The sequence below is a fragment of the Vanessa cardui genome, chromosome 22 (assembly GCF_905220365.1).
Source record: "Vanessa cardui chromosome 22, ilVanCard2.1, whole genome shotgun sequence".
Classification (NCBI taxonomy): domain Eukaryota; kingdom Metazoa; phylum Arthropoda; class Insecta; order Lepidoptera; family Nymphalidae; genus Vanessa; species Vanessa cardui.
Genome location: NC_061144.1, coordinates 8,691,397 through 8,705,732, shown reverse-complemented (window position 1 = coordinate 8,705,732; position 14,336 = coordinate 8,691,397). Strand labels below are relative to the sequence as shown.

General features: G+C 33.1%; 2 protein-coding genes across 2 annotated transcripts in view; one reads left to right on the top strand and one right to left on the bottom strand.

Moving 5' to 3' along the window:
• LOC124539447 (uncharacterized abhydrolase domain-containing protein DDB_G0269086-like) overlaps positions 1-1,261 on the top strand; it is a 33,496-nt gene extending 32,235 nt beyond the window's left edge. The window contains exon 10 of the mRNA XM_047116843.1: positions 157-1,261. Within this exon, the coding sequence (XP_046972799.1) occupies positions 157-810 (654 nt within the window). The 3' untranslated portion in view covers positions 811-1,261. The remainder of the gene's footprint in view (positions 1-156) is intronic.
• A 3,435-nt stretch (positions 1,262-4,696) lies between these two features.
• On the bottom strand, positions 4,697-12,964 carry LOC124539396. The gene is made up of 6 exons (XM_047116784.1): positions 12,783-12,964; positions 11,721-12,473; positions 11,359-11,534; positions 8,669-8,770; positions 6,943-7,062; positions 4,697-5,028 (listed from the first exon to the last, which is right to left on the bottom strand). The coding sequence occupies exons 1-6, from the start codon at positions 12,813-12,815 to the stop codon at positions 4,806-4,808; spliced, it is 1,407 nt and encodes a 468-aa protein (XP_046972740.1). The 5' UTR covers positions 12,816-12,964; the 3' UTR covers positions 4,697-4,805.
• Between the last annotated feature and the right edge of the window lie 1,372 nt (positions 12,965-14,336).

Below are 14,336 nucleotides of genomic sequence, written 5' to 3'. Positions count from 1 at the left end.
GAGTACTGTTATTTGGCGGTAGAATAACAGATGAGGGGGTGGTACCTACCCAGACGGGCTTGCACAAAGCCCTACCACCAAGTAAAGATAGTGTATGATCTGCTACACTTAAAGTCTTGGCGCAACTGGCCTATAAATATTGGTTATTCATTACAGATGAAAGAAAGAGCACTTGATTACGACAGAAAACGAGAAAGTCTGCAAAAGGAGATTGATTTAGAGCACGAAGCTTTAGTGAAGGCGGCGATACATCCCAAACGGACACACACCTCCAAAAGCGAATCTCCAAAGCATTCGAAACTACCATTCTTCTATAAACCGGAAAAAATTGAAAGAACGCCATATTCATTCAACATACCAGACAATTCGATATTTTCGCAAAACTACGACGTCGAGAGCTATTTGAGAAGGAACCTTAATCCAACGAAAGAGAGTTTACTTTCGAATAAACTAGATAAATCTGAAATTGAAAAAAATAATGTGGTGGTAGAAAAGGCCGTTGTACATGAACAACCGAAGGAAATTAGAAAGAATGTTATAGAAAATGTCGACAAGGATTCGTTACCGATACCCGTTCTACGACACTCTCCCAAACGAAGGGTGAGCGAAGATATTTCTTCGAATTTAAGTGAGAAAATGCAAATGGTTGATGATAAATGGCGGGTTCCCGCTGTACAGAAGAATATATTGAAATCTCTACCGAACGAGAAGGGTAAGAATGTAAGCATTTTAACACAGCTGGGCTCGATAAGGCGTCAACTGCAGCTAGAACAACTTAAACTGGATAAAATGATGTCGAAAAATAATTGAGCTGCTTATTAGCTGTGGTTTTATTATCTGTATAGATAAAATATCTAGTTATGTAGGTAATATGGTGCCGTAATGTTAAATATATTTAGCTTATGTTATTAGCATGGTGTAATTGTTATTTTTTTTTTTTTTTAAATAATATTTAGTTAATATTAATTTGTGATTGTTTGAATTGTAGATTCAAAATACGATTCGAAAGTGTTCATATAGTTAAATAATTCAATTTAAATTACTATTTGGTGAAAAATAACATTTGCCTAAAACCTAATTTTTATATTAAAAAGCTTAGGCCTATTTCCGTGTATTTGTTAAATATTGATATTAAGATTAAAATATTCGATATTGTAGATTATCTTATGCATTAATAATCTGTAATTTGCAATGCTATATATGCTTAGATTATTTATACGTCTATATAGTTAAAACTGAGCATGTTTCAAACTAATTTTTTTTACGGAATATGTTGGTCGACGAGTTTATGGGCCACCTGATGGTAAGTGGTCACCATCGCCCATAGACAATGACGCTGTAAGAAATATTAACTATTCCTTACATCGTCAATGCGCCACCAACCTTGGGAACTAAGATGTTACGTCCCTTGTGCCTGTAGTTACACTGGCTCACTCACCCTTCAAACCGGAACACAACAGTACTGAGTACTGTTATTTGGCGGTAGAATAACTGATGAGTGGGTGGTACCTACCCAGACGGGCTTGAACAAAGCCCCACCACCAAGTAAAATGGAATTTAAATATTGGCCAATAACTACAAGCAGCATTTAAATAAACCTGGCCCCTAGATATATAAATAATCTAAGACAATCTATAATAATACCCAAATACTAACAAACTTTAATAATTGAAGTCTAATATCTAGTTTCGAAATAGCAATAACATAAACAAATTGATACGCTAAATTGGACTTTAAATCCATATCATTACAGTATATAATTGGTCGAGTCTAAAATTATCCATGAAAATCATTCTATATACTCAATTTGTTATATACGTGAAAAAATGGCGTTTTGAATTTACTATCGGAAATTTGGTAATAAAATTAAAGTTGATATAATTAACTGGTTAATAGATATTTGTTGTGAAGCATTAATTAAAAAATCGCATGAAATATGTTAATTTAAGGTTTGTTCAATTTTTTTCCTCTCTTTGAGATATAATATGACAATTATAATCTTATAAATTATAACTATAATTTTTAGCGAATATAATAAAACAGTTTTTATCATCTTCCAAATTTAAATTATTAACGAGTTAAGCGTCCGTCCAGAAGCTTAATTAAAACTTTATATTTTATCTTTTATCTATCAATACCAAAGATAAGTGCTATGTATATTGTATAGCTAATCAAACCATCCATACTATTAAGATTTTTATAATCTGAACGATGCATACAATATACGTGTTAAGTATTGTTTTTGTATTTGTTATTGTTGTTTAATTATTTGAAAGTATATGCACGTTGTTTTTTACTATTTTATTAATTGCACACATGTTGCTCCGTAATTTATTGAGTTTTATATATTTTGTGTATAATGTTATATATAATTAGGAGTCGGTTTGGCCCAGTGGTTAGAACGCGTGCATCTTATCCGATGATTGCGGGTTCAAACCCAGGCAAGCACCGCTGATTCATGTGCTTAATTTGTCTTTATAATTCATCTCGTGCTCAGCGGTGAAGGAAAACATCGTGAGGAAACCTGCATGTGACAAATTTCATAGAAATTCTGCCACATGTGTATTCCGCCAACCCGCATTGGAACAGCGTGGTGGAATATGTTCCAAAACCTTCTCCTCAAAGGGAGAGGAGGCCTTTAGCCCAGCTGTGGGAATTTACAGGCTGTTGTTGTTATATATAATTGATGTCATTAGTTGTATTGTTAACACTTTTTCTGTAGTCCGTTCCACGAAACGAGTTCCTAATGGGATATGTATGCACCAATAATATTGACCAAATTATTTCTCATATAATTGTGTTAGACCCCGCTCGACCAATGAGGTGCAAATATTTTTGTTACTAGCAATTCGACTTGTGGAATGAACTATAGCTTTATTAAGTTAAGGCATGTTTAATTATTTTTTTCTTAAATAATTTTGTCTATATTTAACCAAATTGTACAAAATACAGCTTAAATTATAATAATAATGTAAAAAAATATTCAAGTTTTTTTATGTCAATAATTCAAAGCTATAATATGTATTGTCATGTTTGGAAGCAGATTTTTATTTCAGTTTAAATCTGAAGTAATTATTTTAATTCTGTAGAATATTATATTTTGTACAATTTGGTATATTAAACAGCAAGGAAGGTGATACAAACCATTTTGTAAGATAAATCGGTCTTTTGATGATCCCTTTCTTGTATAATTTATTTTATAATTATATAACATTTTAATTGCAATTTTTAATCTATATTGATATTATGTATCGCATATTTAGTATATATGATGCATACAAAGAAATTTTAATTATAAAATTTTATAATACTTGAAATTCTGAAGCGTACAATTTCGTAACTGATTTCATTATGAATTACATATTTTTATTATTTTGAATCGAAATAATAATTGCCAAACGTAAATAATTCCTTTTAACAGCGTAGTGCCAAAACTACACGAACTTCCTACATAATTTTGAATATAACTTTTACATAACATTATGTTCTTAAATTTTTAATGGATTCTCAAACATCCTTCAACATTCAACTCACACATTTAAAACTATATTAAAATACAATATAACCTTATAACGCCAACTATTACAAAATTTAGCTAAACTTACACCGAATAAATCATAATATTATAGTAAAGTCTTGCCTACATATAATTTTAACCGAATAGTAAAATAGTTATAACATCTCACGTAGTTGATTTTTCTCCAAATATTTTTTAAATAAACTTTCCTAGTAATTTTTATAGGGTTTTTCTAAATAGTTGAATAGAATTAGTGGTTCAGTACATCCTTAGATCGGAATTTATGTAAAATTTCCATTAATGATGTCAATGAGAGTGCATTTATTTTGTTCGTATCGTATTTTAAATGTAAGTTGCATTTTACTTTACGCACAAGTATTTATAAGCGTTTGAAAGACTGTACGTAGGCTAAGTCCTCGAGAGCTTGCTAAGTGGAAGTGAGATTAAGATAGGTACTATTATTTTTATATGTAATTGTATTTTTACACCGCTTTTTATAACGCCAAATTGTCCATTCACATTGTTGGCTTCGTTTAAATGTTATGTCAGTTGATATTAAGTGATATTATACAAAATTATTGTCAATAATAAAGTGCCGTTCGAATGAATATTGTTTTGTTTGTGCATAGGTATTGTAAAATAAAAGAATATATAAATAATCATCTTTTATTTATATAAATTTTACAAATAAATCAACAAAATTATAATTTAAGTGTGATAGTTCAGTTAAAAAATATTCTTAGTAATAAAATGTATTTTTAAAAATATCACAACTGAACTACACGATAAGAAATGAAATAATTGTTATCCAATGAATAATTTAAATTTGACACTTGAAAATAAAATAATAATTGAAGTTTAAAATTGAAAAAAAAAAGAAACATTAAAATTAATAATGCTTTATATAATAAAGCATTCTATATTAATCTAAAAAGGAAAGAAAAATGGTAACCAAAACAATTTCAAAACATTATAAGAGATTCATTCAAGTTCAATAAAAAAAAGTTAAAAAATAACTTCATTTATCAACTATATAAATGAGTAACATTACACATGCTGTTTCACTTTGTAAGCTTCTAATTAAAAAAACAAACATCTTTATTTAGTATTCATTTGTTTTTGAAATTCAAATTTTCTCATAATTTTTTTTTATTATTACGAACATTGAAAAAAAAAGACAAGTTATACATAATATTAATACAATATTTACACATTTGTATATTCATAATTTACAACAATGTTGAAAATATATACTATAATTTTCGGTTGTTGTCACAATATTAAAGTTTCACAGCACTGATTGGGACGGGTGTTTTAGGAATTCTTCCAGCGTGGGTCCGTTTCTTCCTAGAGGGTCCCTAGGGAACATAATCATGTCACCGACCCATGTGAATTGTAATAGTCTGTTTTCAATAACGTGCCGCCATCTTGGATTCTCCGTCAAAAGGTCCCTGTAGTTATCACCGGAAACGATGACTCCGTCGAATTCCGCTGCGCACTGTACAATGTACCTGAAATAGACAACATACATTGATGGGAAACATCTATTGGGGCATGTTACCGAGAGTGTGACTCTAAATTCTAAACTTACTGACTATTACTAAAAACAATATTTTCAAAAAGTCTATTTAGACAACCTCATGTTTACATAAGTATCTTAAGCAATGAATTTGACGACCACCATGGTCGAGTGGTGTGTACACCGGTTTTCATGGGTACTCCACTCTGAGGTCCCGGGTTCGATTCCCGGCCGATTCGATGTAGATGACCATTAGTTTTCTATATTGTCTTGGGTCTGGGTGTTTGTGGTACCGTCGTTGCTTCTGATTTCCATAACACAAGTGCTTCAGCTACTTACTTTGGGATCAGAGTAATGTATGTGATGTTGTCTCATATTTATTATTTATTTATTTATTTACTGACTATTACTAAAAACAATATTTCCAAAAAGTCTATTGAGGCAACCTTGGGCTAAATTTGAAGTATATTGAATTGTTTATGAACAATTATTTCAGACTGGACATTATAAATATGAGCTTTACAGCATATATATTACATCTATAGTAATATTATAAATGTAAAAGTAACTCTGTCCATCTGTCATTCTTTCACGACCAAACCGCTGAACCGAATTTGATGAAATTTGGTATGAGGCAAAGTTTTACTCCAAGAAAGGACATTTTTTTTACTGACCCATGACAACCAAGACCCTAAAACGAGAGCGAAGCGGCGGGCGACTAGTATTATAATATATTCGGCAAGGCTAGTCCACCAGTTTAAAGTCGCTCAGCGTGCTATGGAAAGGGCTATGCCTGGTGTTTCTCTTCGGGATCGCATCAGAAATGAGGCGATCCGCCAGAGAACCAAAGTCATCGACATAGCCCACCGGATTAGTAAGCTGAAGTGGCAGTGGGCTGGCCATATTTGTCGCAGAATCGATAACCGTTGGGGAAAACGTGTTCTAGAGTGGAGACCGCGTCTCGGCAAACGTAGTGTAGGACGTCTTCAGGCACGGTGGAGTGAGAGTGAGAGAGAGAGAGAGAGAGAGAGAGAGAGAGAGAGAGAGAGAGAGAGAGAGAGAGAGAGAGTGCAAGACGGCTGGCAGGAGTTGGATGCGAGTAGCCCAAGAACGATCTCAGTGGAGTGCAATTGGAGAGGCCTATGTCCAGCAGTGGACGGAAATGGGCTGATGGATTGATTGATTGATTGATTGATTGAATGGTAATGATTATTTCAACTTTTCTAGAGTCGAGATGGCCCAGTGGTTAGAACGCGTGCATCTTAACCGATGATTGCGGGTTCAAACCCAGGCAAGCACCGCTGATTCATGTGCTTAATTTGTCTTTATAATTCATCTCGTAATTAGCGGTGAAGGAAAACATCGTGAGGAAACCTGCATGTGACAAATTTCATAGAAATTCTGCCACATGTGTATTCCACCAACCCGCATTGGAACAGCGTGGTGGAGTATGTTCCAAACCCTCTCTTTAATAGGAGAGGAGGATTTAGCCCAGCAGTGGGAAATTTACCAGGCTGTTACTTTACTTTACTTTCTTTACAACTTTTCTTGCCATTGTATATATTATAAGCCGAACTTATTGCGGGTAGTTGGCGTAAATCCGACTCTTATAAAAACGACCGTTCGATAGACTGCAGGTCACTTTCTCATCAGTCGTCGGTCGGTAAGGGTGTCGGTACTTTCACTACTTAGCAGTAAGATCGTTTATTTATTATTGTGGTTTTGTGTTTATTTATGTGTTTGTCACATCAGAAATCAACGGTTGTTTGTGATTGCTCAATATTTTGAATTACTGTTAAAAATAAAGATTATTTTTAAATAAATTAGCTATAGGTTGTTTCAATTGTTTTTTTTTTTTTTTAATTATTTTTCGTTCTGATTGCTAAAAATATATATAAAATATTACCTGTCATCATATGAAGTGACCATCCTTCCTTGTATTTCCCTCGACGGTGTGTACACCACTAAACCTTGTCTTTCCAGTTGATCGAGTAGTTTGCCATCTGTACTCTTGCCATATTTACACCTGAAAAATGTGTTTTAGTATAAATTTTAAAATTGTCTATGACATGATATATCTTTAACTGGTGGTAAGGCTTTATGGCTGACCAGCTAGGTGGGTACTATCTACTTATCATCATATATTCTACTGCCAAACATCCATTCTTAGTATTGTGTTCAGATTAGTGCCAGAGTCGAGATGGCCCAGTGGTTAGAACGCGTGCATCTTAACCGATGATTGCGGGTTCAAAGCAAGCACCGCTATTTCATGTGCTTAATTTGTCTTTATAATTCATCTCGTGCTCAGCGCTGAAGGAAAACATCGTGAGGAAACCTGCATGTGACAAATTTTATAGAAATTCTGCCACATGTGCATTCCACCAAACCACATTGGAACAGCGTGGTAGAATATGTTCCAAACCTTCGCCTCAAAGGGAGAGGAGGCCTTTAGCCCAGCAGTGGGTATTTACAGGCTGTTGTTGTTGTAGTGCCAGTGTAACTACAGGCAAAAAGCACAGCATAGTTCCCAAATTTGTACATTGACAATGTCAGACGGATGGTAAATATTTATTAGAGTAAATTTTTATGGCTGGTGTTGGTTAAATGACAATTTAGCTGGTCCAACTACATATCTATATTGATATTATAATGTTTTTTTTTTATAATCTCCGGTTAGGCATATGACTCCACTCCACCTGTTGGTAAGGGGTTGTCCATTAATCACGTGATCTTTTTTTAGCATTTTTAACCCCCCCTCCCCCATTAGTGAGGTTTATGACCCCCCCCCCCCCCTTCTCAACATCACGTGTATTTTTAGTACCTACAACGAATATTAAAATTTTTTGAATATTATCTTAATTTAAATACAGGTATAAACTATAATCTTATTTTATTCTGAAATTAAGGACCATATTTGTTTCAAAATCGCGCATTAGACGAAAAAATAAATACACGAGATATCTTACTACATCCTTGTGTTATTTTCGTGATTTTTATCAAACCCCTCCCCCCCCCCCTTTCAAGCCTCACGTGATTAATGGACAACCCCTAAGTGGAAATTGAATCCAAACGCGAAGAAGACTAGTACACACAGCAAGAATGACCTATACTAGTCAGTCACCCTCACCATGCTGCCCGCAAGATGCCTCTTCACTCCTCGTTTGAAGGCACCAAGGTTATAAGAGCAGGGGAACACGTGTGCTGGTAAAGAGTTCCATCACAAGACTGTCTGTCTGACTGAATTTCATGAAATTTGGTATGAAGCAAACTTAACTCCAAAAAAGGACATAGGCTACATTTTTTGCCTGACATGTGACAATCAAAAATCTTAAAGGCAAGCGCAGCTGTGGGCTGCTAGTAAAAACATAAAATTGGTAGTAATTTTGATCGGCTTGTCAACTAATGATTAGTTATGGCATCAAATATACTTTGTTACTAATAAATTATTGAATGCAATTCAGGTTTACAATGGGCAAGTGTGAAAAGGTCTATTGGCACAGGTGACAAATACCCACTGTGGGTAGACACCCATACACTGCTAAACCATCCAGTTATAAACAAACGCTGAAAATAAGAACAACCATTTTTTTGTCTAAAAACTTATTATTATGTTAAGATATAATATATTTTACCTAAAGTGGGGCACAAATGCTTTGACCATATGACCACGTCGAAGGAAGTAGTCTATACAAATTTTTAGACCTTTGACTGAGAAGATTCTCCCCTTTGTATGCCTAGAAATGTTTAAAAAAAAATCAATAATATAATCTCATTATAATTATTTTAATACATATACTGAGGATATCTCAAACCATGTCATGTTTACATAAGTATCTTAACACGTTCACTGCCACCTAAATTTTTCCTATGCTCATAGCGATGCCGCCATACATAATGCCGCGAACACGCTAAGCGTGTCCCCGGCATCGCTAGATAAATTGTATGGACAAGCGTAGCGTGTCCACTGGCACAGGAACATAAAAATGATAATTTTTTTGTTAAAACGGTCTTTGTTAGTTAATATTTCTTGTGTTATGCAATAATTAAGGTGTTTAGAATAATGTTGTCAGTGTTTTATCCTGGAATTATGACAAAAAACCGCTTTTATGGTAAGTAAACATCATAATGTAATCAGTGGTTGTAAAACTTTTTAATAAATTCCCACATATCATATTTATATTGGTGTCGAATTTGATATATACTTTTTATCGCGTTATGATTTAGTTCGTATTTCAATAAAAAAATTGTTCATGATATATACTGTTACCTGTTATCTACTGTTTTATCCCTGCAAAGGACGCGGGTCAGTTTGAAAGTAGCAAGGTATAATCAAATAAAATAAAATAGAACTTTCAATACAAATTAAAACAGAGTTTAAATTTCGCTTCATAAAGTGTCCATAAAAATCCACCTTCTTTTTTTGTTTTCTCAAATACATACTTATTAATTTCTAAAATCAATTTTTATCTCACTTGTTTCGTTCACTTTCTTATTAGTTGCTAGAAATGTTCAAAGGATATCGATTCGGTGCACATGTCTTGATATAATAATAAAGAACAATTAAATAAGTAATAATTAATAAACAAATAATTAAAAAATAATCAAGCTTCTTGTAAGCTAAACTCGTTTTATTGTTTCATTACTTCAATTCTTGTAACACGAATTTGAAGTTGACATGAGTTTACATTTTTAAGGTAAATCAGCCTTATTTAGTGTTTAATTTTATATATTTGGTGTATGTATGTGGTAGTTAATGATTAATCGAACTAACATATAGGTACTTTGTAATACATAATCAGTATCAACATAACACAAAGTAAGACAATTTAGTATAAACTTTGTCATTAAATAGGAATGGCAGAATTACGGCTTATATAGTTTTCAACCGACTTCCAAAAGGAGGAGGTTATCAATTCGATTCAATAACTATAACTACATTATATAATCGTAAATCGACTTTTAAGTAGTCTAATATTTTTCATTTCATTTAACTTAGGAAGACTCTAAAAAATATGTTGAATACGCAATTATTTTTATTACTTTTTCGTGCATATTAATTTGTTTTAAAATAGTGTTTTGTTTGAAGTCGGTTTTTCTTTTTGTTAAAATTTTTATTTATACTACAAAGGTGTATAAATTTTTATAATAATAGATATTTGTACAAAAAAAAAATGTAACAAAGTTCCGCAAATTTGAAAACAATAACAAAATTAGTTCAATTTTCAACAAATTGGTAATAAGCCATAAATAAGATGTGGTTTGTTGAAAAAACAGTTTGACAATCTATGATTATCCTTAATAAGTGAACAAGCCTAGCGTGTCGCCGGCATTACGAAAGACATTTTTTTGTAAAATAAAAAAAAAATATTATTTTTAACGGGCCACTTAAAAACTCAGTAGCTTATCGCTTGAAGATTGCACACAATTAGTTTGAATGAATAATTTAGCCTAGTTTTTAAGATATCACTGAAATTCTTAGAACAAGCCTAGCGTGTTCGCGGCGTGGCTATAGAAATTCGCATGAACACGCTAGGCTTGTCGCTGGCACTGAACGTGTTAAGCAATGAATGAATAAAATTCCGCAGACATTTTTAACTTTGCCGTTTCATAAATTCAAATTGTTTATAAAATATACTTTGGTAAAAAGGCATATTATTTGATACAAGATTTCGTAGATGATAAAAAAGCTTGGAATTAATACCTGTTGACTTCCAGGCTGGATTCATTACATACATATATTGTATTTAACTAATATGATTGTATTTTTTAAATGTTGTAAAATAGTAACTACAGAGTTTATTTCCGGTTCTTTTCGTTAGAATCCACTTTCCGAACCGGTGGTAGCTTCACTTAATTGTTAAATAATTATTTAAAAGTGCTTATAAGTCCACTTAAATAAAGTTTATTTTGATTTATAATGATTATGAGTCTAAATCTCAGTTGCTGATTAAATATCATGTACAAAATTTGTTTTTAAAGTTATTTACAGAATGAAAGCTGTAAATCTTACACTAGTTTTGTACTTGCACATCTATTAAGTCCTTTTGGAAGGTTTTTGTATATGATACATGAACAATATAATATAATAAAGAAATAAGAAAAAATCTGTAGTATATTTTGTATCAGCATTGCAAATGTGCAATGCCAGAGCAGGTCACTAGTTTATTAATAATTTATTATGAAACAAGAAAAATTCTGTAGTATATTTAGTATCAGCATTGCACATGTGTGAAGCTGGATTCTGCAGAAACATTTAGTTGCATTTACAGCTTAAATTTAACTTTACCCCTAGATAAAATAACTTGTGATAATAAATACTTACTGCATTGCCACATTACTTCCATCTATAACAATCATTCTTAGGCCTGTTTTATTCTTTATATCTCTCTCTGGATTATAAATATTACTGCCTATGCTATTTCTAGAACTGGCTTGGCCGAGGATCACCTCTTTTATATATGTATCTTCCACTGTTTCTGTGGCACGATTTACACCATTCTAGTAAAACATTTAAGTAAATATTTATTAAGTTTATTAATATGTTTTTAATAAATAATAATTCGTAATTTTATAACGCATTTTCATTCTATATACATATATTTGTAATAACATAACAATAATATGTTGCTAAGGATTCTAAAGAACATTTATATTGGGTTTGTTTTATAACAATTAATTACTTACCTTTATACTATGCAGGCTGTTTGTCGAACTGTCGGATCCTCTAGATTTGTTAAATATTTTCTTTGCAATATATTCCAAAAGTTTCCCTCTTTCCGAGGAATCTAAATTTGCAATTCCATTTGTAAATTTTTGCATTTGTTTATTATTAAGTCTTGTTTTCTTTCTCTTTGTATTTAGCACTGTTACATCAGAATCACCACTCATGGAGAGGCTATCGTTAATAACGGTACAATCTTGTATATCAGATACATTAACTAAATCTATTACCGTATTGAAGTGCGACTGATTACTAGTATTCTGAGCACTGTCAGTAGTGAGGTCTATCGTTAAATAGGAATCTCTATTAATTTCTTTGGTTAAATTTTCTACATCTTCTTTGAAACTTTGTATTGAATTATTATTTAATCCAGATTCATTGTTTTTTACTATGTGTTTACTATGTGAAAGAGGCGTAGAACATTGTAAGGGACACGGTTCATTACTAATAACAAGATCATCATCAGCATCACCTATGACGATAAGGTTACCTTTGTTATTTACTAGCCTGTTCTGAGTATCAGTATTTTCACTCAAAACATCAGGATTATTATTATCAACTTCTATCACAGTACAGTTTGACGAGCTAACAGAAGTAGATGACTCGTTACGAAGTTCATCGAAAAGTTTCTTAATTTTTCTCCTTGATTTCCTACTTTTCTTTTTAGAATTTTCCCTTTTCTGAATGCTTATTATTGAATGTGAACCCAAGCTCTTCTGTAATATAATGGTTTTAGTGATATTATACAACTATAATAATGAATTGATTGACAATAACATTTTTGAGGTATTTTTTCACAATTGAGCAAAACAGTAGTTCGAACAATAATAGTGACGTAGTTAAATAACCTTAAGAATGAAATAATGTATTTTTTTAAATTAATGAAGTATATCTTATATAAATTTGACTTCAAATTAATTGAAAGTTAGGCATTTTAATTCACAAAATTCAAATAAATAATTAACTGTTATTGAAAATTTCAAGCAAATACAATAACAAACAAAAAACAACGGCAAAAAACTTACAGAACGTTGTTGAAATTTAGATTTTCTACCCATTGTTGTTAAAACCTTTCGTTTTGAAAAAATAAGTAATAAAGCAAAGTATATTTAATAACACAATCTTTCAAGAATTTTACAATTCGAAAAATAAAAAACTATCAACAATAGATAATTCCTAAAAAAGATGGCAAGAGCCAAGATCTTTCATTTATGGAATTGCCATATTTTAGATTAATATAAAATTAATAATAAGAATTACTATTTTTTCACTAATATAAAAAAATATATTTAATATTATACCAAGTATTTTATTGTTAGATAAATAAAAAAGTATTCAGCTATATAAAATAGAAAAGTACTCTCAAAATAAAGGCTCGTATACACTGTTGGTACAACCAGTATATAGTAAAGTTATATTAGCCGCTTACCTCGGCCGCTTTAAAATCAAAGACGGCCTTGTGTGTTCCTTCTTGTGTCTGTAATTCCGAATGCGAGGAAACAATCCTCCATCTAAAAACCAGCCTACCATATAAAAAAAAAAACAAAAATTGTAAACTTATACATAAAATATGGGGTGTAAGGGGCCCAACCAACAGGGGTGTAAGGGGCCCAACCAACACCTTCTGGGCCCAAGCCAACCTCACCTGCTCGTGGAACACCCTGCTGATCAACAGACGAGGCTCTGGCGACCCGCCAACACCTATTGGATCAGCGCGGCGAGTTAAGATCCTATCCTCCTAATGAATCCACATAAAACACCAAGGCCCCAAGATCCCGGCGTATCCAGTTGCAAATCTGGTGTTGCTGATGGGCGCCGACCGAGCACTGGAGACGAGGGTGCTAAGAATCCCCGGGAGGCGTTCCTCCGTCAGACGACCCTGGCAGATGGTAACACGGACAACCGACGTAGGTTGTCACTGGTGACATACAACGCACGCACACTGAGGACCGTCGTGCAGCTTGCTGAGCTGGAAGAAGAAATAAACAAGTTGCACTGGGACATCATAGGGTTATCTGACGTTCGAAGAGAGGGGGAGGACACGATAACCCTCAAGTCTGGAAACTTGTTCTACTACCGAGAGGGCGACCGACAGTCCCAAGGTGGTGTCGGGTTCATCGTCCACAAGTGCCTCACTAATAATATCGTTTCCATCGAGAGTGTGTCAAACAGGGTTGCGTTCCTGATACTCAGAATATCTAAAAGATATTTGCTGAAGGTCATACAGGTTTACGCACCGACATCGACACACGTAGATGATGAAGTAGAAGTTATGTATGAGGATACCTCAAAAGCCATACATACTTCCAAATCGCACTTCACCATCGTTATGGGGGACTTTAACGTCAAAGTAGGCGAGAAAAACGGAAATGAGCTGGGTTTGGGGCATTTTGGATATGGGGATCGGAACACGAGGGGCCAGAGGCTAGCCGACTTCCTGGAGAAGGAGCAACTCTATATGATGAACTCCTTTTTCCGGAAGCCGCATCAAAGGAAATGGACCTGGATGAGCCCCGACGGCCGTACCAAAAATGAGATAGACTTCATTATGGCCACAAAAAGACAAATTTTCAATGATG